The sequence below is a fragment of the Neomonachus schauinslandi genome, chromosome 8, assembly GCF_002201575.2.
Source record: "Neomonachus schauinslandi chromosome 8, ASM220157v2, whole genome shotgun sequence".
NCBI lineage: Eukaryota > Metazoa > Chordata > Mammalia > Carnivora > Phocidae > Neomonachus > Neomonachus schauinslandi.
The window spans coordinates 43837389-43862033 of NC_058410.1; the positions used below are offsets into that span (position 1 = coordinate 43837389).

At 35.3% G+C, this 24645-nt stretch overlaps 2 protein-coding genes across 4 annotated transcripts in view; one reads left to right on the forward strand and one right to left on the reverse strand.

Moving 5' to 3' along the window:
* The window catches only part of CEP85L (centrosomal protein 85 like), a 174000-nt gene that overhangs the window by 61986 nt on the left and 87369 nt on the right, over positions 1–24645 (forward strand). For both annotated transcript variants that reach the window (XM_021693553.1, XM_021693555.1), the window contains exon 3: positions 2217–3004. In XM_021693553.1, the coding sequence (XP_021549228.1) occupies positions 2217–3004 (788 nt within the window). The remainder of the gene's footprint in view (positions 1–2216; positions 3005–24645) is intronic.
* PLN (phospholamban) lies at positions 8308–19613 on the reverse strand. 2 transcript variants are annotated; one of them, XM_021693556.2, is made up of 2 exons: positions 19536–19613; positions 8308–10902 (listed from the first exon to the last, which is right to left on the reverse strand). In XM_021693556.2, the coding sequence occupies exon 2, from the start codon at positions 10799–10801 to the stop codon at positions 10643–10645; it is 159 nt and encodes a 52-aa protein (XP_021549231.1). In that variant the 5' UTR covers positions 10802–10902; positions 19536–19613; the 3' UTR covers positions 8308–10642. The 2 variants fall into 2 exon arrangements, 1 of the variants encoding a protein (XP_021549231.1); XR_006540480.1 differs by lacking the exon at positions 8308–10902 and adding an exon at positions 11793–11814.

Below are 24645 nucleotides of genomic sequence, written 5' to 3' on the forward strand. Positions count from 1 at the left end.
TCTGAAGCAGAGTTTGCATAACCAATGAAAGGTTTTTCTCTTTTTAGATTGTGTATTGGGACTGATGGAGTTTGGGTGTGTGGAGCAGGACTAAAGTCCCGCCCTCACCACCCTAGGGCACAGCCAGTGGTGTGAAGTACAGGCTTGCAGTAGCTGACCTTACTTGCTATATGATCTTGAGCAATATACTTAACTTTTCTAAATGTTAATTTCCTCCTTTGAGCAACTTTTCTTGATACTACATACAGCAGATAAACGGGATAATTTGGTTTTTTCTTTGGGAGTTGCATTCTTCTGGCTTTCATATTTGGATCAGTTAGTGTTCTTAATCAGCTTAATGAAGAATTTATTTAAGGGTGTTTAGTATCTCATAGAATTTTGGGGAAGGTTGGAGAACCAGGCTTAAGGTTAAAGTTACAGGTAGTATACCTCAGATCACCTTTGAGAACTGTTACTTCTCCAGCTCCACCACGTACCAGGGCTGCCCAATTGCTGCTACTCTGGGCCAGAACTTGATTGGCTGCCCCTGGTGCTGCCATTGTGGAAGGCTAATGCCTCTGCTGTTGCTTGTACCAGCCAGAAATGGTAGCTGCATACAGAGCCATTTTCTTTTTTTTCTTTTTTTTTAAAGATTTTATTTATTTATTTGACAGAGAGAGAGAGCGAGAGCGGGAACACGAGCAGGGGGAGTAGGAGAGGGAGAAGCAGGCTTCCCGCGGAGCAGGGAGCCCGATGCAGGGCTCAATCCCAGGACCCTGGGATCATGACCGGAGCCAAAGGCAGACACTTAACGACTGAGCCACCCAGGCGCCCCCAGAGCCATTTTCTTATGTGACTCACTTCCAAACTGAAATCTTGTGCAGGTGTTTCTGAATGTCTACACCATAATTGCAGAATCATGTTGGGAATCTGAGGTCTAAAATTAATTTTGGGAGATTAGACTTATAATGTGGGAATTATCCTGAGTATAAAAAGATTCTTCAGAAGCTGATGAGAAGCTTGAACATGATAAATAAATGTTCACTCTAATACTTTTGCTTGTATTCTTCCATCTGTAATTTTTTTTTTTTAAATCAACAAGTGAATAAATTCTGTACTGGAATTTCATTGTTTGAATTAGTCTACCTGGCTCTTTCTTATCTGAATTTCCTTATGGCCTTTTCATTATTTCTTTTCACAATATTTTATTTCTTTAAGACAACATCAAAGCTCACAAGAAGTATTAAATATATTCTAGTATGAGCCAAACAGTATGGAAAAATATAGAATAAACTGAAAGTTGCCTTTCACCACTCACCTCTTCTCCCCTCACACTTTCAATTGCTATCCCCTTTTGAAGTGTCCTCTGATAAAAATTGATAATCTTTAATTCTGATTTGACACATTTGATGATAATTTGTCACTTGATGGTAAGTTCATGGAATAGAGAGGTCTTAATTTGTGCTTTGGGTTTCCGTGGAGCCTACTAAAACTGTTACTGTGTGTAGCAGAATAATATGTAAAGGCTTGACCTAAGGCAATAGCTGGGTCATCATTTTGGAAGTGAAGGCTTACAACTTGGGGATTTAGTGACTGCAGAGAAAGGTAGCAGTCTAAGTAGACTCCAGGAGTTCTAGCTTGGGAAATTTCGTACCATTGATGTTGCCATTTAAGGGAGACTGGGAATGGAGGAACTACTCTGTATCCACAAGCATATTGCTAGAGTGCTTTCTAATTATATTATTAGGATCTCCTTTACCCATATTTCTGATTTGAATTAGAGTTTGGGAAGGTGCTAAAATGTTTGAGTACGGCATAGATTTCCACAGTTTAGGAAAGACTGAAAAATACCATTTTCTAGTAGAGTTATTTCTGAGGCTTCAGTGCTGGATGATGAGTAAGATGTCCCAGTGGGGAGGTGGATTTTTCTTTTTAAAAAAGTAACAATAATTAGGTTAAATAGGGTGACTATAAACCTGTTTTCTAGTCACTTGTTACCTGTAAATAGATAGTAAATGGGCATATATTTCATTATGTATTCATTTTTAGAAAATAATATTTGAAAATATGTTTGGTTTGTTTCAGATAAACCTAATAATAATAACCTCATTTTGATAAAGTGTCTTTGAAAACCTTGTGCTTGGAAACCATATTCAGATATTTGTTTTGGCATTTTGCATTTAGCAGATTTTTTTCCTGTTAATTACAACTAATTTGACATTCTTTTCTCTTTCCAGATCATTCAACTTCAAGTGGCACATTATCTTTTAAGCCTAGTCGATCATTGGTTACTCTTCCTACTGCCCATGTCATGCCGTCTAACTCCAGTGCTTCAGTTTCCAGACATAGGGAATCATTGACATCAGAAGACTCAAAATGGAGTACAAGCCTCATGCAAACATTGGGAAACCATAGTAGGGGAGAGCAGGACTCTTCACTAGACATGAAGGACTTCCGGCCTCTCCGGAAATGGTCATCTTTATCCAAACTCACTGCCCCGGATAACTGTGGCCAGGGTGGCATCGTACATGCTGATGAGTCAAGGAGTGGTTTGGAAAAGACAGGGAGAGCCAAGGTTTTAACGTCGCAACTAAGAACAATTGGGCCTAGCTGCTTACATGATAGTATGGAGATGCTTAAGCTAGAGGACAAAGAAATAAATAAAAAACGATCATCAACTCTGGACTGCAAATATAAATTCGAGAGCTGTAGCAAAGAGGACTTTAGAGCTTCTTCCTCCACTCTTAGGAGACCGACCTTAGACATGACATACAGTGCCTTACCTGAAAGCAAGCCCATTGTGACAAGTGCAGAGGCCTTTGAACCGCCGAAATATTTAATGCTGGGTCAACAGGCAGTAGGTGGAGTTCCCATTCAGCCTTCTGTGAGGACGCAGATGTGGCTTACAGAGCAGTTGCGGACAAACCCTTTGGAAAGTAGAACTACAGAGGACTCTTACAGTTTAGCTCCTTGGCAACAGCAGCAACTTGAAGAGTTTCGACAAGAAAACGAAACACCAATGCAGGTAAAGCTCAAAGTCTAGTGTTTGCTTCCCTCCAGTGGATGTTAGGAGTAAGCACACTTGGCAGTAAGCATAGGACAGTGTGTCCTTGTCCGTAGGCGCAGTTTGTTTCGCTTTTCCTTTTTCCTGCAAGTTACTAAGCATAAAGGGTATAAACTCCCAAAGTACTGTTTTGATAAACAAAAGTTAAGAAATATTTGAGGCTGATTAACATGAAAAACTTAAAATCTTGTACCTAACTTAGTCTTTACTTTCCTTCTCATTTGTTAAGTGAGCATGAAGATAAACAAAGCAACACATATTCAGTTTAAAGAAATGTGAAACAGACAAAGGAACTTGCATGGTATAATAGAACATTAACTTGGGAGTATGGGGGCTTGGATTTCGTTTCTATCAGATTCAGAGCCTGGATGATTTTCTATCTGGGCCTCAAGTTTCTTTTTGTTTTTTTTTTAATCGATATATAATTAACATATAACATTACATTAGTTCCAGTTCTACAACATAATGACTTGATATATATATGTTTTGTGAAATGATCACCACAATAAGTCTAAGTCTGGTCTGGTTAATGTCCATCACCATATAGTTTCAAATTTTTTTTTCCTTGTGATAACTTGTAAAATTTTGTCTCAGCAACTTTCAAATATATAGTACAGTATTATCAACTATAGTCATCATGCTGTACGGTACAACCTCATGACTTGGAAGTTAGTATCTTTTGACTTCACCCATTTTCTCCACCCCCAGCCCCTGGCAACCACCCATCAGTTCTCTGTGATTTTTTTCTTTCTTTTAAGATTCTACATATAAATGAGATGATACAGTATTTTGTCTTTGACTTCTTTCACTTATCATAATGCCCTCAAGATATATTCATAATGTCACAAATGGCAAGATTTCATTTTGTTACAACTGAAGAATGTTCCATTGTATATATACCACATTTTATTTGTTCATTCATTCATCAGTGGGTACTTAGGTTGCTTTCATATCCTAACTATTGTAAATAGTGCTCCAGTGGACATCGGAGTGCATACATCTTTTTGGGTTAGTGTTTTCATTTCTTTCAGATTAATATCCGGAAGGGGAACTGCTGGATCATATGGTAGTACTATTTTTAATTTTTTGAGGAACCCCTTCATACTGTTTTTCATAGTGGCTGCACCAATTTACATTCCCGCCTACAATGCACAAGGGTTGTCTTTTCTCCACATCCTCGCCAATACTTGTTATCTCTTGTCTTTTTGCTAATGACCATTCTAACAGGTGTGAGGTGATAGCTCATTGTGGTTTTGATTTGTGTTTCCCTGAAAGTGAGGTTGAGCACCTTTCATGTGTCTGCTGGCCCATCTGCATGTCTTCTCATTTCTTCATATATGAAATGAGAAGGTGGAACTAAAGTCAGGTGGTGTTTGAAATGTATTTAGGTTTATAAGCAGATATGTGCTTATTTTAAAAAGATTAAGTTGGGTCAGGGGTGCCTGGGTGGCTCAGTCGGTTAAGCATCTGCCTTCAGCTCAGGTCATGATCTTAGGGTCCTGGGATCAAGCCCCACGTCAGGCTCCCTGCTCAGTGGGGAGCCTGCTTCTCCCTGTCCTTCTACCTGCCCCTCCCCCTGTTTGTGTGCTCGCCCTCTCTCTCTCAAATAAATGAAATCTTAAAAAAAAAATTTATTAATCAGTTTGAGGAAAGCACTTTATAAAATACCACATATAAATAAAAGTGGTGTGTATCCCCTAAAGTAACATGTAAATGTGTACATTTCTTGATCTGGAAATGTTTTCTATTCCAGGATAATTTCCACAGCTCATTTTAAGTGGGAAAGCAATTAGCTATAGAATTTTTTGTAAATCCTATCATCCATTTTTTATTACCAGAATTTTCTGAAACTCATTAATTCTATCAGAAATTGTAAAATTTCCCTTAGCGAAAACACTTAAAATTACTATTTATTACTGCTACTAATAAAAAATAGTAAAGATTAAAGGAATATATCCTATTAAAGGATAAGGAGATCACTTATCTGGAAACCTCACAAATCTGAGTCCCAAAACATACACACACCTGAATGTGCTACATTTACAGGGGAATCCTTAACACATCCCATGTGCCTTCCTTATTCTTGTTTGGGCAGAGTACTAAACAATCTTGATTATATATAAAAAGTACATAACCAAAAAGAACCATTATTATGATGTTTGAATTACAAATCAGAAAAGAGCAGTTTAACCAGATTTCTGATTTATCAGTTCAAGTGATTGAAAGATAGGAAACCTAATTTTTATAAATTTTTAGAGATTTTATTTATTTGAGAGAGAGAGCATAGAGGGAGAGTGAGAGGGAGGAACAGACTCCCTGCTGAGCAGGGAGCCTGATGCAGGACTCAATCCCAGGGTCCTGGGATTGACCTGAGCCGGAGGCAGACACTTAACCAACTGAGCCACCCAGGCACTCCAGAAACCTAATTTTTAAAATACTGTTCTATTTTAGTTCTCAAATGCTTTGTGATTATATGAGACCAGGGATCAGGTGGTTATTTCTCCAGTTGGTATTTTTGCACAGAATTGTAGTTGTCCATGGGGTGCTGAGTAATACTATTCCAACCTGAAGGTGTGATAGAAAAGTAACTGAGAAAATTGAATGAATTTAAAAGAATAAGTACTAATTTACTTCTTTCATTCTGCTTGGAAAACCCTGTGCTTTGAAGTTTTTCCCAACCTTGAAACAATGCAAAGAGAATAGGAAGCTTGGAGGTGCACTGTAGAGCCAAACTTACTTTTAAATCTCTCCCTAGTACATGGTAGAGGAAGAAGGCTACTAGAGGACATTTGCACACACCCTGGGTTGTCCTGCTTTTTGATGAACCGTATTTGGGATGGTCTCTTTGTAGTGCTCCTAAGTGTTGTAGTAGAAAGATGAAACCAGGTAAAGAAAACTTAGACTCTTCATGTCTAAGTTTTAATGGTCCGTTCTCTTCTCATTCCCTTCTTGTACTATTACAGAAAACAGTTCTTGAATACCTTCTCCTTGGACCCTCCAAGTGCTGTCTTTATTATAAAAGTTCTCATCTTGGTTGTTTCTTTTCTTTTTTTTTAAAGATTTTATTTATTTGACAGAGAGAGAGCACAAGTAGGCAGAGCAGCAGGCAGAGGGAGAGGGAGAAGCAGGCTCTTCGCTGAGCAGGGAGCCTGATGCGGGGCTTGATCCCGGGATCATGGGATCACGACCTGAGCCGAAGGCAGATGTTTAACCAATTGAGCCACCCAGGCATCCCCAACTTGGTTGTTTCTTAAAAGACTTTAAAGAATTGACTTCCTTTTAGTCTAATTTCCATAAAGGGAAGAGCCATAATAAGGATCAGCCTGTCTGATAAATTGTGAGAATGTGTATGATTTTCAATGTGTATGATTTTCAAGCACAACTCCTAAACTGTCACCATAAAAGAAACCTCTCTTTTTACAACCAAGGAAAGGAAATTGGCAGAGAGTCACAATCTAACACCACCATAGATTTATATAGAACTTTGTAGCTCTCGAGAGTGTTTTATCTCATTTGATCTGCACAGTTCTTTCCCTGCTTTTCTCCCTCCAAAGGTTAATATTGTAATGTGGAAGTTTTGCTCTTCTTAGGAATAATCATTGAGTCAGCCTCACAGTGTCATGCTCATGCTGTTCCTTGATTCCCATGATTTCCTGCTAACTCAGCTAGAATGCAGGTAGTGTAGTACTCTGAAACATTTTCCTTTGTGAGTGAAGAGAGGCCATCTATGCCTTCAGACCTTCAGGTCTATAGAATATAGACCTCCATGTGCAAACTGTCTTTGGGTCTTTCCTGTTCTATGTCACCCCTCTCCTCCCACCCTCCCCAAAAGCACTCTGACCCTACAAGGACTATGACAGAAGAGAAGGACAAATGACAGAGCCTTGTCTTCTCTTTGGAAAGAATATATCCCTTACCATGTCCCTCTTTTCTTTCTTTCCTGGGGGGTGGGGGAACAGGGGAAGGGATGAGATGCTCACAGTGCATCTCTCAGGCGGTAGTCAAGAAATGGTCTGTTTATTGATGAAGTTTATCTTCTTTCCTCTTACATTCCTTAGGATGTTGCTAAATTCTGTGTTGCAATCATTTTAAAAAGAGGAAGATAAAATTTTGTACCCCAGGGCGCCTGGGTGGCTCAGTTGGTTAAGCGACTGCCTTCAGCTCAGGTCATGATCCCACGGTCCTGGGATCGAGTCCCGCATCGGGCTCCCTGCTCTGCGGGGAGTCTGCTTCTCCCTCTCCCACTCCCCCTGCTTGTGTTCCCTCTCTTGCTGTGTCTCTGTCAAATAAATAAATAAAATCTTAAAAAAAATAAAATTTGTACCCCATTTAAATCATGACAGGGCTTGATCAGCCAAAATACTGGCACCTAATGATTTCAGCATATTTTGCTGAAAAATTTATATAAATAAAAAATGTGAATAAAAATTTGATAAAATGACTTAAATGACTTGGTTTTTGTTTAACATGATAAAAGAATGAAAAAGTTTTATTTTTAACATGAGAGTGTTTTATGTATTCTATTGCATACCTGAAAAGAAACAGTTTTCTTATTTTTGTTTTTTTTTTTTTACTGTTTAAGAAGATATAACTGCACTGAAAGATGTAAACCGTATGGCACTCTAAATAGATAGGATGTGACATGACACATTCACTCAGTAGCTAAAAAGCATATAATTGTTTTTGGTTTTTTTTTTTAAGATTTTATTTATTTATTTGACAGAGAAAGACACAGCGAGAGAGGGAACACAAGCAGGGGGAGAGGGAGAGGGAGAAGCAGGCTTCCCGCCGAGTAGGGAGCCCGATGCGGGGCTTGATCTCAGGACCCTGGGACCATGACCCGAGCAGAAGGCAGATGCCCAACGACTGAGCCACCCAGGCGCCCCAGCATATAATTGTTTTTGTATACATGCTTTAATAAATTAGTAATGTGTTTGACTTTTTTAAACTTTATTTTCTACATAGTATTGGCATATAACTTTATACATCTTAAAGTTGTGCTGTTACTTAGCAGAAGGGCAAATTTTTTTTAAAACTTATCATTTTCTCACTTTGCCAGAATAAAAAATAATCAAAGGAGAAATAAAATCTAAATAGTAGAAAATTCATTATTTTATGTAGGTCTGCCCTCTTGTGTCTATATGAGGAAATGTTGATCTTCTTTTCAGAAAAGTCATTGAAAACAATCTACCAATGCAAAACTGCTTGTAAATTGTTTTATGGCCATACAATCATGAGTTGTATTAAAGAGCGATTTCACTGAGTTCAAGAAGGTTCTTTTTAATATAGGTGATTTGCATTAAATAAACATTTTGAACCAACTAAAATATAAAGGGCAACATTAAACATTTAAAAATTAGTTCATTTTTAGTACTCTGTAAATTAAGATTAAAATTTATTCTACAGTAGAAAGAACATTTGGTATTTAAAAATTTTAAATACATTGTTTTATTATATCTTACTCTTTACATATCATGATAAACAGAATAAATAAATTCCATTTGAAGAATAGGTTTTGTTCTACATTATAATGAGTTACAGTATTCTGTAATCCTCAAGAAAAAGGTTTTAATTTCTATTAAAGTCAGCATGAAAAAAACAAAAAACTTATTTCTATTTACTTAGGGAAATACCCCATAACTTCACATTTTATAGTTTGATGTCTATGTTGTAATAATGAACAATACAATGAAAGGAACGGAATTTAGCATTTCAAGTTTCCCACATATTAACATCAGTGCAGCTAATTATAGAACTTGGTACTTTTTTCACAAGTAATTACTGAGACCAGTGATGTGAATGTATTGCTTATTATTTATAAGCTTTCTAGTTGATATTAGGGATCTCCAACCCATAGATGAGGCTTTGCTGAAATCTCCCTGTCAGTATGAAATCCTTTTTCCTCTGTTCCTCAAATATCAGTGAATCAAAACTATCCCCTTTCCCATCTCCGGTACCTGTCAGGTACCCAGAAAAAATTAAAAGCAGTGTCTCCTTTACTAATCTGTTAGCCACACTTGTGCTATAAACCAAGATCAGTACTGACTTTTCAAATTCTTTTAGTAACCACATTTTAGCAAATCATACAGTAAATTATGTGTCCTCTACTCTTTTAGTAACTGCTGTATTAGTAATATGTCTTGAATTGAAGTTAAAATTATTGGACTATGCAGTATAGGTATAAACCACTTTAGGCCTAATTCTAAACTGAATCAAGTTAAATTAACAAATTTTGGTGAATGTATTTTCCGGTACCAAGTTTTACTTCTATTATGAGTTGGAAGATATTTTTAAGTGATCAGAGGGGAAATTGAAAATATATTCAGCAAGAAAATAATTGTAGATTAACTTTGCTGGGTTTATAATTTAGCATGATAGAATGGCCTACCAAGTAGGTATTGACCATTTGGTTGACAGATTAAGGAAAATAGCTATGTCCTCTTATAAACCGTAGGACAAAAAGTTCCTGTCAAAATGTGATCAAAGAATTAATTTTGGGGAGCCCCCAATTTTATTTTTTTTAATGCTTGAAAGGGCATATTTTCTTTTTATTATTTTTGAAATTCTTCTCCTTGCCTATATTGAGGATGAGGTTAAGAATAGACGACAATCTATAAAATCATTCTAAAGTCTTAAGATTTCATGATTTCAAAGACATAGTGTGGTAGGTTATCTACTTAGATGATCAACTACAGCGCTTTAAGTTAGGTTAGACTCTGTTCTACTAGTGTATTAGTAATTATGGCTAATCATATTGTCACCTGTTAAATTAACCAGTAGTTCTTGTCTACTGATCATAATGTACTACAGAGAACACATTTATGGTTTGCCTTCATATACTAGCATTCTGTAATTCTTTGAAAAAATTAGTTAAGAGAAATTTTATTTATATAAGAGTATGGCCTTACTTTTTCTTATTTGGTTCTCTTAAACTTTAAAAAAATGTTAGTGTAGTACAGAGAAAGAATACAATTTCTATTTTAAAATGTAGGTTATGTGAGTTACTACAAAGAGTTCTGAATGATAATAATAAAGATAACAGATGTGAGGAATCAGTAGGCTATTTCAAATGATGACTGTTCATTTGAATGATTATTATTTTTTTTTTAATTTTTTTTTTTTCATTTGAATGATTATTTTGGTACTTGGTGAAGACCTGAAAAATATTTAATAAACATCACGGAGGCTTTTACAGTACAATATAAATTACATTTACCCCAAATAGTGAAGCTAATGCTTTATACGTGAAGTGAACTGGTTAGCAGTGCAGTTTCAAAACTAAAGCCTACATCATCCTCAGAAAAGATTTGGGATAGAAACTTACAAGCTCTGTAAATTTCTGAATTCAAGTTACATTATGCACACTTACAGTCATTTTGAAGTTAATTTTTGAAAATAAAGCTCTTTTCATATTTATAAGATCCCGCAGATGAATATATTTGCTAACAATTAGTTTTGTCCTGAATCTTGACCTTTTCACAAAGAAATTCTTCTACTTAGGAAGTGGTCTGTTATGTAGTATTTTTTTCCCTTCTTCATGGGATGACAGATTTTAAGCTGATGGTCACAAGTTGCATCACTGGAGATTGCAGCAGAACTTCAGAGAAGCATCACAATGATGCAGATCAACAAGAGACATATTAAAATGAGACAGAAATTTATAAATAGGTTCTGGAGATTTTGACGTGCTTGTTGAGGCATTTCAATGGTTGAAGCTCTTCTTATCGCAGAGCGAGTGAGGTATTGGACTTTCTCCATGACCCCAGGAAAACAGGAAGTCTCAAGTTTTAAATGGTGAAGAGAAAGGTAAAAAGCTGACAGTCAAATGTGAGCTCAGTCACTCTCTTCTTTTGGATAGCCTGGAATGTAAAAATAGCGAATGGATTAGGATCATGTGTGTAACCTATTCTCTGAACAGGTAAAAAACACAATTTTGTATTAATTTATCTTCCTCAATATTATTTGTATTTATGACATCAAATACCTCTGTAGTCTTTTTTCATGAGGATCACTGTGATGTCTTTTTTGTCTTGTGTTTTGAGTGTAAGAACTTCAGTCTTTGCCTCCTCCTCTCAAAATGACTAGAAGTATAGTTTGGTTTAGGGTGCAGCTCATTTTGGACTATTCCTTTGAGCAAAACTTCTCTCATATAGTTTCATAAAGACTATTTCTGTGTGAGCATAATTGTGAACATTAGTGTATTAATAGCTTCAGAGAAAATCTCATAAAAACAAATGCGTGTAAGAAATTATTTTCCAGATGTTGATTTTAGTCCAAAATAAAAGTTAGAAGTATTTTACCAGAACTATAGATTCAAATGTTTGTCATTCCTTTTTATGATTTTATAGCTTTGTAGAATATGCTCTTTTGAGTAACATTTTAACAAGACTGGATATTAAGTACTGAAGACTGTCAGGCCCAGAAAGCATAGTAATAAAATTATCATCATCTTGGGGCGCCTCAGTGGCGTGGTCGGTTAAGCATCCCACTCTTGGTTTCGGCTCAGATCGTGATCCTCAGGGTCATGAGATCCAGCCGCCCCATCAGGCTCCACGCTCAGCACGGAGTCTGCTTAAGTTTCTCTCTCCCTCTGCCCCTCCCCTTTGTGCGCATGCACGCGCACACTCTCTCTTCCTCTCTCTAAAATCGGTCTTTAAAAAATTATCATTATCTCACTGTGTACCACAGATAGTTCCTATTTAGAGATGACCTGTACTCAAGAGCGGTGGTTTTCATTTGCTTTCTTTCAGAGCTTCCGTAAGTTATTCTGCCTAATGAGTGAAACAAAAATAAAACAATGCATTATTATAGAAAAATTAGAGATTAGAAATTAACTGTAAGTTAAGCGTCTAGAGATAATAGTTACTAAGATTTAGGGATATTTTGTTGTCAATTAGGATATTTCTATATAAATTTTGAAATAAAAATTAGAAGTGGAATTAAAAAAAAGCCCATAATTAATTGCCCGGAGATAATGGGTGTTAACATTTGTTGATATATCATTGTTGATCAAGATATTACCACCTATCCCAGCATCCAGATTTCATTTTCTCCCTAATCTCTACACATTCCATGAAAGCCCAGCTCAAGTGGTCAGCTCCATTTCTGAGAGAGGCTAGTGCTGAAGAGCAGAGGGGAGAACTGAAAGAATGGGAGAGGGAAGATGTCTCTCAGGCATGATCAGTGAGAACTAGGAATTTAGGTTTACAAAGAAACCCTCTGGTAAATGGTACCTCAGTTTGGCTCTATTAGGTTTGAGTTATATACTAGACTGGGCTTTCATTTGGCTGGAGAGACTGGCCTCCTTCCTATTTTGATGTGTAGTGAGGAAATCCAAATAGCTAACTTAACATCAAACTTCATTCTCTTAAAGAATTGGTAACAACCTGTGTTTCCCTAGCATGTGTATGTCTGTAGCATATATTCTTCATTGTCCAACACAAGTGGCTGTTAATTTATAAGACCCCTTCTACTTGGTAGATGGCAGCTTAAGTGTATTTATTTAATTTAATTACTTTTGTTTGAATTCCTCAGATAAAATTCTGTAGAAATAAAGCCTTTTTAAATTTTGTTCTTTTAAAAAATGCATCCTTCATGTTTTTTTCTGCTTATATTTGCATATTATAGATATAATGAATTTATATTATTGGTTAAATGTGGGGAAGATCCCTATTATTCATTCTTTTATGTATTTGACTAGTTGTTTATGTGAGAATGTATAACAGAATAGTTAAGAAAGGAATAAGAACTAGCATTGGTCATTCCTATTAGAACTTAAATTTTCATGAAGTTTCGTGACTTAAATGGTCTACTAGTTCTGATTTTAAAAATTACTTTGAGAAAAAACATGGGAAAGGAGGAAGCTGGCTAGTTGTTCATCATGAAGCATATATGCAAGAGTCATTCCCTACCCTGACACTTTGATGAGTGGGACTTCAGTCACATGAAACATGTCACCTTTCCATAAATACTTCATTGCCTTTTTTGATTCTGTCTTTTGCACATGTTGTTCTGGCTCTGCCAGGAATGTCTACCCTCCACCACCACCCCCCCCCCCCCCCCCGCTCTACCTTTGATTCTTTGCCAGGCAGACTTCAGTTGATCCTTAAGGCCCAGTTTAAATATCACTTCCTAATGAAACTTTCCATTACTCATTAAGGTAAAATTGGTTATCACCTCTGCTCGTTTTTAGTGGGGCTTTAGTGTTACCTATATCAGGAGAGTTATCAGGCTGTGCCATAATTTTGATTCATATGTCCTTGTCCCCAGGTAGACTTCTAGTTCATGAGTATAAGGAACTCTACATATTTATTTTATATTCTAGTGTTCAGTACATAGTTGTTACTATTTGAATAAATCAGTGAAGCTGAATAAGGGGCTCTTATGATTTACTTTAATCGTTCTAGAAAATTGTTAATGATCAAGATAGTGCTGGGACTGACAGATTAACCAGTTAGAATAACAGAATTTGATAGTTGAACACATAATCTCCAGTATTCTTCTCAAGTCTCTAGTACAGATGAGGGAAATGAGGCTTAGAGGATTACAGCTTAGATAAATTGTTGTTAATATTAACAACATTAACCTGAAGGAGGCTTTATACAGATGGGTATTTGGTGTTTGTGAAATATGAAGAGGTACGCCCTAGGGAGATGAACTCTCTACTGATGGAAGTATGATGATGAACATATTTTAAAGATTATCTCATGATATGTCAACAGCCAACTATTACTGAAAAAGGATAGTTTGTTCCTGGAAACAAATTGAGTATAAAGGCAATAACCAAAAATAGTGTTGTTTCTTGTCAAACTTAGAAAATGTTGTTATTCTAAACTGATTTATAGCCACTTTATAATCTTATGCTAAAACCAAAAACAAATCTGCTTTACATGATGAAATGTTAGTTGTATGCTTTCAATTTATTGGGCCCAGTTTATTTTACAGTGCAAACTCTGGAATGTGTTGAGTCCTGATTTTACTGAACTTCCAAAATCTGAAGGGTAATAATTAAGCCAGAATTCATCCATATAAGATGGGTCTTCCTGTCATATGTTGAAAATTGAAAAGCTGTGTGTGGGAACGGCACAATTCTATCTTTGGAGTTGTCTGTGACCTTCACTACATCATAGTTTATGGCGTGGTTGTCAGGTGTTCATCCTTCTTTTCTCTGCACTCAACAACATACTCTGAGTTTACGATTCCTACGGTCTTTTTCTCTCCTCCATTCCTTAGAGGCAAGCTCTTAATAGGGTAATATTTGGTGGAAAGCCTCGAAAAAGTAGTTTCACTTTATATTCATTTTATCTGATGATAATAGAGCATTCTTTTAGGATAATCATAAATAGATTGTATTGGGAGGTTTTGAACTTGTATCTTGCACCAGCAGGGATGGAGATAGAAATTAGTCCTACCTTCCCTTTTAAAGGAAATGTATAGATTAGTTGTGTGGGACAGGAGGAGTAAAGACACTTTAAAAATTAATTCATCACCCAGGCTGTAGAATCAGAATATTGAAAATACAAAAGATTCTTTGATAGGGATCTGGTTGTAGAAATGCCATATTCCTGTCTCTTGAGTTACATGAGTTACATGTAAGAGGCAGAAAAGTACCCACACAGTATTTTGTATACTGTGTGATCTATGATTATTTTTGGAGGAATGGGAAGAATACTATTCTTTTTTAAAAAAAATTATTTTATTTATTTATTTGTCAGAGAAAGAGAGAGCACAAGCGGGGGAGCGGCAGGCAGAGGGAGAAGCAGGCTCCCCGCCGAGCAGGGAGCCCGATGCGGGACTCGATCCCGGGACCCTGAGATCATGACCAGAGCTGAAGGCAGATGCTCAACCGACTGAGCCACTCAGGTGTCCCAGAAGAATACTATTCTTTATAGGATTTATAAAGTCTTTCATTGTCCACTTTTCCTCATTTGCTCAAAAAAAGTGAAATTGGGAAGTATATACTGTCAAGTTCAAGATCCTATTCTGTTTTTTGAAATGGAGGAATGAAAGAGACAAACCACAGGGAACTCTTAATCCTTCAACTAAGACAGTACCATGGTGGGCAAAATTTGGGTGGAAGGTACTGTATCAGCTTCCACAAGGGCCCTCACTTTGTAGTGAGTCCTATTTCTTAATGTAATATTAGATGCATTCTTGTGCAGAACAGGCCTCAGTCTCAGTAGACTTTGGAAAACTTTTGGTGGTCTGCTTTATGTCTTGCTAGGAAGTTGAAACCTTAACAATGGCAGTATATGGTGAGCAGCAGTCCTCACCTATAATTTAAGTACTTTCAGTGCTTTGTATAATTTTCTAAACTTCAGTTTTGGGGGGTACTTTCTCTGCTGAAACCATAAATTCCTGAGATTCTTTATGGAATTCAGAATTTTGCTTTTTTATTTTTGACTGCTTTTAGTAAATGGGGGTATATTTTCCTAGTAAACTCAAGTAATACTCATCTAACACTGCAGTCCAACAGATACTTTTTAGAATTTTTTTCCATTTAATTGGTTCAGAAGATTAGAATTCTCTATAGATTTGAGTGTACAGGACTTATCTATATTAAGATTATCTGGGGGTTTTATTTTTTCTTACTAATCACTGTCATTTTCACAGATATCTGGAAGTGATTGTATATGCATGTTTTGTGACTTGTTGAATTAAGTCAGGACAGTTCATCATAGCTTTATTATCAATCTGTTGGCATCCAGAAGTTCAATTTGGTAGAATAATTTTCTTTTTGAGATTGCCTAATATTAAACTTGGATGTTCTATTTCAAGTTACTTTGTGGCAGCAACATTCCAGAACTTTGTTGGTCCACAGTGGCTATTTGAAAGAAGCTTCACTGCTTCTGCCTGGTTATGAAAAGAATTGTGTAAACATAAAAATCAGTATATTCTCAACCCCTAAATTGACTCCATAATGAAATGTTTTTCTTTCTGTAAAGCTCTGCTTTGAGGAAAATTCATTAAACAATAGCATAGAGAGATTTTCTCTTTGAAATTGTCACATTGCTGTTGCTATTTTGTCTGTAGGCTTGTCCTCATTATCTGTTTTTGTTAAAATTAATTTATTCACAATTGAAGTATTCTTTTTAATCCTGTAGTAGTTGAGACTTAAGATTCTTCTTTGGGGGGAAAGATATGGGAAGGGAATGCAGGGGGAAAGTTTTAAGGAAAAATGAATGCTAGTTATATAAACCCCCCACTAATGTTAAGTGAAATGGTCTTTTTTTTTTTGAAAGACCTGAAGGTGGAGTACATTTTAAAACTCGCTAGAGGTCCTCAGTTGACTGAGTATGCTGCGGTGGAGCTGTAGGCCCAGGCTTCACTTCACTGTGTTTATTTGGTAATACATGCTTCAGAATTATGTAGGGTAAGAACGTTGAAGTACAATTTCTAGAAATGTTCAAAAGACTATGTATTATCTGATTTAGGTAACTGTAGTTTAGAAAGATTATTTCCTTGATTTTTAACCTTTAGGTTTATTCCTTTGCTACTCTGATCAACACTGTTAATTCACAGTTTAGATGAAAAGTCATTTTCATAGCATAAATAACAAAGCAGGATTCCTCTGTTCAAGCACTTCAAAATAAATGGGGTGTAATATTTTAAATGGTAGAATGTGAGGAGGTCAGAAATGAAATCTTTCATCTCAATGAAATTGAGATAAGGATTTAATATTGGAACTGGAATAAAGTACAAAAGTGTGGTTTTGTGAAAAGTTTTGAGAAATTAACCTAGATTTTAGGCATCAAGGCTAACCAGATCAAAGTCATGAATATTTTAGGAATGAAACAAATTAAAAGGAAACATTGTGGTATGTTACGTTGTTTTTTTAAAGACTGTGCAGTTATTTTGAGTTTTGCCTTCCATGGTTTATTGCTTAATAACAAGGATATCTATCATTTTCTTATATCCCTGTCTGTAAAAGTGATCAGGAGAATATTATATAGGTTATTAAGGACATAACGCCCCATACGTAAATTAGCTTTAAGTGAAATGGAGTGGTTTTGAATTTAAATGAAGTTTGTGTCCTCTAACTTTGCATTTAGGGTACCACTAACAGTATTTGAGGACTTTCAGTTTATTTTGCTTTGCCAATGTCATGACGTATTTTTAAGCCATGTTGATCAGTGGATGTGATGTGCATGTGGTTTAGAGTTCTAAAATCTTGGCTCTGGCCAAGGCACCACCATTTCCTAGCTCCGTGACCTTGCAATTCACCTTTTTGCATCTGTTTCCTAAATTATAAAATAGAGATTCAGTATCAAACATACAGGGAGTTAAAAGAATCAAATGAAATTTTTGTATATACCAGTACATTTAGAAGATTGTTCAGAAATAAAGAAGTTTTAATTGACTCTTTATTTCTAGGATTGGTAATAAACATACAGTCTAACTTAGAGAGTTAATCTATTCTTTACATTTAATTTTTACTTAAAAATTTAATATATTACATAATCTAATACATATTACATAATACATTTAATACATTAAAATTTTTATTCTTTTATACAAATTTTGTTTATACAAATATTTTGTTTATACAACTATTCTTTCTCCGACTAATTAGATTAAGAAACAATACATAAAAATATGTAACCAAATAGTTTTATTCTGGAATATTATTTTCCTTAACGTCCACTACAGTCCTGTTAAAATAATTCTGATATTTGCATTTTAGGAAATGATAGTGACTGACTTCTGTTAGTAAAGCAAGTACTTTAGCTCTTTTACGTGTTTTTAAAACAATCAATTTTTCATAAGCATTCTTCATATTTCTTCCATTTTATTTCATCTGACACTTTTTTTTTACACTTAATTTTAAACTTCCTGTCTTCGTAAATAAAGACAATACTTAAATTTCACCTTACGATAGAGATAAACTAGTGGGAACATAATGTCTGGCACAGGGTATTTATGTTTAAAATTTGAACAACTATCACTATAACTGTGTAATTTTTATTAGCCTGTATACATTATATTATTTATCTAAGGATAACTTTAATAGCAGAATTTGTGCTCTTTCTAGAAATTATCCAACTTCTTGGAGCAATATATGTGATGTTGCGAAATTCTGGTACCATAAAAGAATCCATGAATATCCCATTTGAAGTGTGGGAATGTAATTTGTTAGGTATTTGAGTAAAAAATGCGTTAATATGTACATAAAACACCTCACCAAGTGACTTTTATGTGATATCAAAGGAAAAACATTTTATGAATATAAAGATAATGAGAGGCAGTTACAGTGCCTCAGTGGTAGGCAAAAATTAGAAATGTTTTTGCATGTCTTAAGGAAAGCTGCTTATGGAATTACAAAGTTCTCTCTGTAAAAAAACTAATAGAGTTAATATTTGTCATAGGAACTTAGAATTCCAGAGATAAATTTTATTTTGACATACATGTGAAAATGTCCTCTATGTCCTGACAGAGATTTAAGAATGAAGACACATTTCATATATTAAACTGAGGATTGTAACATCAAGAGTAAGTGGAATTCAAACAGAAGTCATAAAATTTGTTGTATCATCTTCATTTCTGGGCATTTAAAGAATTTCCTTCTCTCTCATCACTCCCCTTCTAAATGCAGGAGAGGATAATGAGAAACCAGGGAGGATAGTAACTTGATAACAGTCTATTCATTAATAGGCAGAATAAACATTTTTATCAAATTCACTCAAATGAGATATTTAGGAATGTTCTGCCAAAATAATGTCTCTTTATTTTTAAAAAGTGCCAAATTGGTATTCTCTAACTTTACAAAGAATTTTACATGTGTTTTTGATGGAAGTTTTAAAATTTCCAAGCTTGTTATTTATGATACAATGTTGGATTTCATATAAGTAACTGAATTTATTAAATCTTGGAATTTTTTTTAGAAGTGTTTGTTAAAAGTTGAGTGGACTTTATAGAGTGAAAAAGTCTCCAAATGCATTTTAAGAGTAGTTTGTGTATTACTTTATGTCAAGAATCATAATGATGATGTTGGAATAGTCATGCTAGCAGTGTGCATGTTGTGCAGTCACACGACTGCTGATAGAATCACAGAGGTAACTGGAAGCCCAGTCCTACCGTATTTCTCAGCACAGTTAACAGATAATGAGATGAAGCCGTTGTTTTTGCTTGAAGAAATAAAATCTCCATTACCACCAAATATGGTAACATAAATGAAAGATATTTTAATTGACAGAAATCTGCTTTTGAAAAGCAAAATAAAAATGAAAGTCAAATTAAAATGACAAACCAATAACCAAGGTCAAAGATGATATGACCTTTATTATTTCAAAGTTAAGTCTTAGTCTTACTATCACTGAACGGATATGCATTTATTTAGAAATTAATTAAGAAATTAAGGTTTTTGTCATATCAAACATTTTATTGTTTAACTTGGAACTGAAATTTACAAAACATGATTAACTCTTGAAAAAGTTCAGTAATTTTGAATTATAGAAAACAAGAATTACCAAAATCAGTGAAATCTATTTCTTACCTTGGTTGTTGTGATGATTACAATATAGAGTATTGTGAGTTGTATGAAGTCTTATCGGTGTTTAGTTGGAAAGTTTTCTGACTCTGTTACCAGACTTATGGCAACAATTGAAGTAGGTGTAGGAGAAAAAGTGCTCTAGGGCGGTCTTAATGATGTCACACAAGAGTTCTGAAGTTATGATTGGTTAGCCATAGTCTTATCACAACCAAACTTTTTAGAATGTCACTTATCTTACTTCAAGTATGGAAAGGTCATTAACACTTTGTGCCACATTTTTTGCTTGTAATTTTTTAAAGTATATGGGAGATAAATGAAATAAAAAAAGTTCGGGGTAGTAGAAAGCTCCCTTTAAAGATTCATGTATCTTCGGGCTTAGCAATAATTGTGTACTGATGGTGATAATGTTGAAGAACTAAAATAAATATATAGGAATTTTAATGAGTAAGAATATTACTGGCTTAAGTCAAACAACTTGCACTGTGTCGCTCCTGTTGCTTTTAGCACTGCAGTTTCATAATGTTAGCTACTAACCATACAGTAGTTAAACATTTTCACAGAATCATGCTTAATACCTTTTACTGTCTTGTTCTCTTTCTGCATACCACTATGTATATGGGGAGGGGTGTGTGTGAGAAAACCAGGCTACTAACTGATTTCAGTTTAAAAAATTAACTTTATCATATAAAGTAAGAACTAATACATGTATTTAATTAGTTTGTGTTTTCTTCAGGTAGAGCTTTAACAATGTATTTATGAACAATAATTATCATGTTTAAAGTGTTACATATTACTCCAAGAAAAGTTGCAATTTACAAATTTCAGTATTTAAGATTTTTTAACAGCTGCAATAAACTACCGTAAAATCTTACTAAAATTTTAATAAGCAGAGGCAGTATCAAGAGTTAACTTTATAGTAAAAATGAAATAATCACAGATTCCTAATCAGTGGCATTCTAGTTATTTATGATGCTTTCTTGAAAATAGGTGTGCCTTTCGTTAGACATTTAAGGTGTGTAATATTTCTAAAAGGATTGCCTCATATAATGCAGCAATTGTTTTCATGAAAATTACTATACAGATGAAATTTTAGTAAGTGGGATGGTATTTGAACTTACTAGAACAGTTTATCTGTAAGATTAGAACTGGGAAAAGAATTCTTTGGAAAGAGGTAGGCATTTTCCTGTTTTCTCTGATTTTTGTTTATACTATATATTACATTTACCTAAATCACCACACCTGCAAATTCTAATTTTTAAATCTCTGCTGTAATTCTGGAGGAACTATTTGTTAGGTTGTTTTTTGTTGTGTTTTTTTTTTAATAGTAGAGTGAGCTCCGCCTGCTTCCCTTTCTTATGGGTAACTAAAATGTGGTGCAGCAGCTGCTTATGTGTCCTTAAATGGAGATGGTTTTGGCTTCTTCCAAAGAAAGATAAAATCCTTCTCTAGAGCAAATCTCTTGTTATTTAAAGAATCAGCTAAAACTAACAAAAAAATATTTCAAAAGACCCTCTGTGAACATTTCTAAGAGAAAATTTACAACTTAAAAATAAAACCCCAAATTAAAGAAATTGCAAGAATAATGTTTGACATTTTGCTCCAAAATGCTACTAGCATTTTTTCTTTCATAATAACCCTTACATAATAAAGATCTCTTATTATTATCATCAATTGCCAATGATGACTGAAATGTAAACCTAGTTTGGAAATACAAGCCTAAAGTGGTTTATAGTGGTTTGTCAAAGATGACACAGCTGCTGAGCAACAGACTGAGGATTCAAATCTGGACCTGCTGCCTTATCTGTGGAATGGGTTTGTTTTAAGAGTTTAATGAGATGAAGTATGTGTCCTGACTATTAGAGATCCTGCAGTGGAGTGTCCATTTAGTGTTGGTACAGTCGACCCTTGAACATGGCAGGTAAGGGTGCCAATACCCCCTCACACGTGGCTGAAAATCCACAGATAACTTTTGAGTCTTCAGAAACTACTGATAGCCTACTGTTAACCAGAAGCCTTATCCGTAATATAAACAGAATGCATATTTTGTATATGTATTATATACTGTATTCTTACAATAAAGTAAAACTAGAGAAGAGAAAATGTTAAGAAAATCATAAGGAAAATACATTTATAATACTGTGCATATATTTATTTTTAAAAATCCTCATATAAGTGGACTCATGCAGTTCAGACCCATGTTGTTCAATGGTCATCTGTGCTTATTTTCTCTTTTTCTTTAGAAAATGAATTTTTTCTTTTCTTTTTTTTTTTTAAGATTTTATTTATTTTATTTGAGAGAGAGAGAGAGCACACACAGGGGCAGGGGAGAGGGAGAAGCAGACTCTCGGCTGAGCAGGGAGCCCGACATGGGGTTCAATCCCAGTACCCCCAGATTATGACCTGAGCTGAAAGCAGACGTTTGACTGACTGAACCACCCAGGCACCCCTAGAAGATGATTCTTAACCTGCAGTCCATGGGTAGAGTTGAGTAGTCTTGAACTTGGATAGGAAAAAACAAATTACATCTTTACTTTTACTAAACTCTAAAAGAGATTTAGCGTATCTTCAGTTTCGACTGTAGACTATAAACTGCAGAAGTGTTAGCAATACATTTGACTGTCATTATAGCAATCTCAGGTGATTTCATGTATTCGTTTGCAGCTAACTTAAAATACCGTTTACATCCATCATGGAAATTACCACAACTAGGCCTGCCTGGAAATATTGTTACTTAATGCATTAATAAAGAAGCACAGATATTACATTGCAAATTTGCTTTTTTAAAAATAATTTTTCAGTATAAATCCTTTCCTTTCTAATCCCACTCATCTTACTTGTTTTTTAAGAAAGTTTTATTTTAGCAGTGTTGTCAATGTACAGAATTATTGCAAGTACAGTACAGAGAGTTCCTGTATACCCCATACCCAGTTTCCCCTGTTGGTAACATCCTCCAGTATCATGGTGCATTTGTCACAGCAGTTGCACCAGTGTTGGCTACATTATTTTAAGTAAAGCCCATACTTTATTGAGATTTCCTCAGTTTTCTCTAGTGTCCTTTATCTTTTCTAGGATCCTATTCAGGATATACTAGATTACATTTCCTAGACATGTCTCCTTTGGTCCCCTTGCTTTTGACAGTTTCTGAGACTTTCCTTTTTTGGGTGACCCTGACCATTTTGAAGAGTACTCGTCATTTTGAAGAGATATTTTGTGGAATGTTCCCCAATTGAGATTTGTCAGATGTTTCTCTCATGGTCAGACTGCCAGAGAGGTAAAGTACCATTTTCATTACATACCAAGAGTACATGCTGTCAACATGACTTATCACTACTGGTAACCTTGATCACCAGGTTGAAGTGTAGGGTCATCATCATTTTCCACTGTAAGCTTAATTTCCCCGCTTCCTTACCATGTTCCAGAAGAAGGTAACTATGTACGGCCCACACTTACGCTTCACTACCTTAAGGGTGGAGTGTCTATAAAAAATTATTTGGAATCCTGTATATTTTATGCATGTAAAAACATTCTGAGAATGGATCAGTAGGCTTCACCAGTCTGCCATAAGAAGTCAGTGGCACAAAAAAAGGTACGAATTCCTGTGTTTCTGTAGTTGTATGGGCAGCCCTTTCTCAAAGAAGGGGACTGAGTTTTCAAACAGCTAAAATCCAGACCTCTTTGTTTTTTTAGGCCTTGTCTTTCTAGCTTTGTCTCTTATCACATTCCTTTGTATCCTGTGCTCTGGCCCTGTACAGCTGCCCATGGCCCTCTGAACAGGCTATTGTTCTATTTTAAGCCTCCCTCCTCCTTACCAACTTGTATTCCTAGCAAAGTGCCGTTTCAGTTTACATCTGTGGAGCCCTCCCTGCCTTGTGCTAGTTTTGCATGTTCCTCTATTATTTGTCTCTTTTTATTGTGTTTATTAATGGTATCTGCCTAGACTAGATTGCAAGCTCCTTGAGAGCTGATCCAGTAACTCATATTTATACCTCTATTTACTTTCTCTGGTACTTTTACCTGGTATAGAACCTGACTCATTGTAACTCTTAAATACTGATTGAATGAATGATTGGACAAGTGAATAAAAAGAGAACCAGGGAAGATTGCAAGGTGGTAGTGAATGAGTGATCCTGAAGAAGAAAATTTTAAGGACAATTAAAAAATCCTTTTCAATTTCAAAGCTCACTGGGAGGAGGAGGAAAAGGATGTGAATGATTGAGACACTTGGGATAAGAGTAGAATAACAGAAAATAATTTTTCTTCTCCTTATTTAAATTTGTTGAAAATGGGGAGCCTGGGTGGCTCAGTTGGTAAGTGTCTACCTTTGGCTCAGGTCGTGATCCTGGGCTCCTGGGATCCAGCCCCACACTGGGCTCTCTGCTCAGCGGGGGGAGTCTGCTTCTCCCTTTCCCTCTCCTCTGACACTCCCCTCTTTGTGCTCTCTCACTCTCACTCTCAAATAAATAAATAAAATCTTTAAAAAATAATATTGTTAAAAATACATTTGGAGGGTAAGAGCCAAGGAAGGTCACACCATAAGCTCATGCTTCCCAAATTGAGCCTTTTAAAAATTAATTTTTTTTCCTCTCCTCTCTGGTACTTTATATTCTCTGAATATTGTATGGCCTGCTTTTATATATGTAGTTACTTAGCTTTTATTCTAATAGTAGTTATTTTTTTCAATTTTAGTTATAAGCACCTTTAAGATTACCACCTAAAACAAAACGCAGGATGTTAATAATAATTTATATCTAACCACATGGTCCTGCCATGTTCCCCTTCTTTTCCCCACCCAAGCAAATGATTATTCTAACTCCTGAGTTCATTTCCTGGCATTTGTTTTTATATAATTTTGTGACATTTTTAATGTGTCCCTTAAAAGTATTCTTTATTTTAGTTAACTTTTTGTAAAGGAAATCATGATGTATGTCATCTTTTGCACGGAGTATTTAAATTGCAACTCGTAGAATGGTGTGTTACAGGTAAAGTTTCAAGGTAGACCAGTTTCTGGAAACTTTTAATAAAAATTTAGTTTAAGTGGTGACAAAATTAAAGCAAAATATAATACAGTACAAAAATAATACAGTAAAATGCACACTTTGAATAAGTTTTTGTT

What these genes read in the sequence shown, in the direction of transcription:
- PLN (XM_021693556.2), bottom strand. Translation starts at nt 10,801, where the DNA reads ATGGAGAAAGTCCAATACCTCACTCGCTCTGCGATAAGAAGAGCTTCA.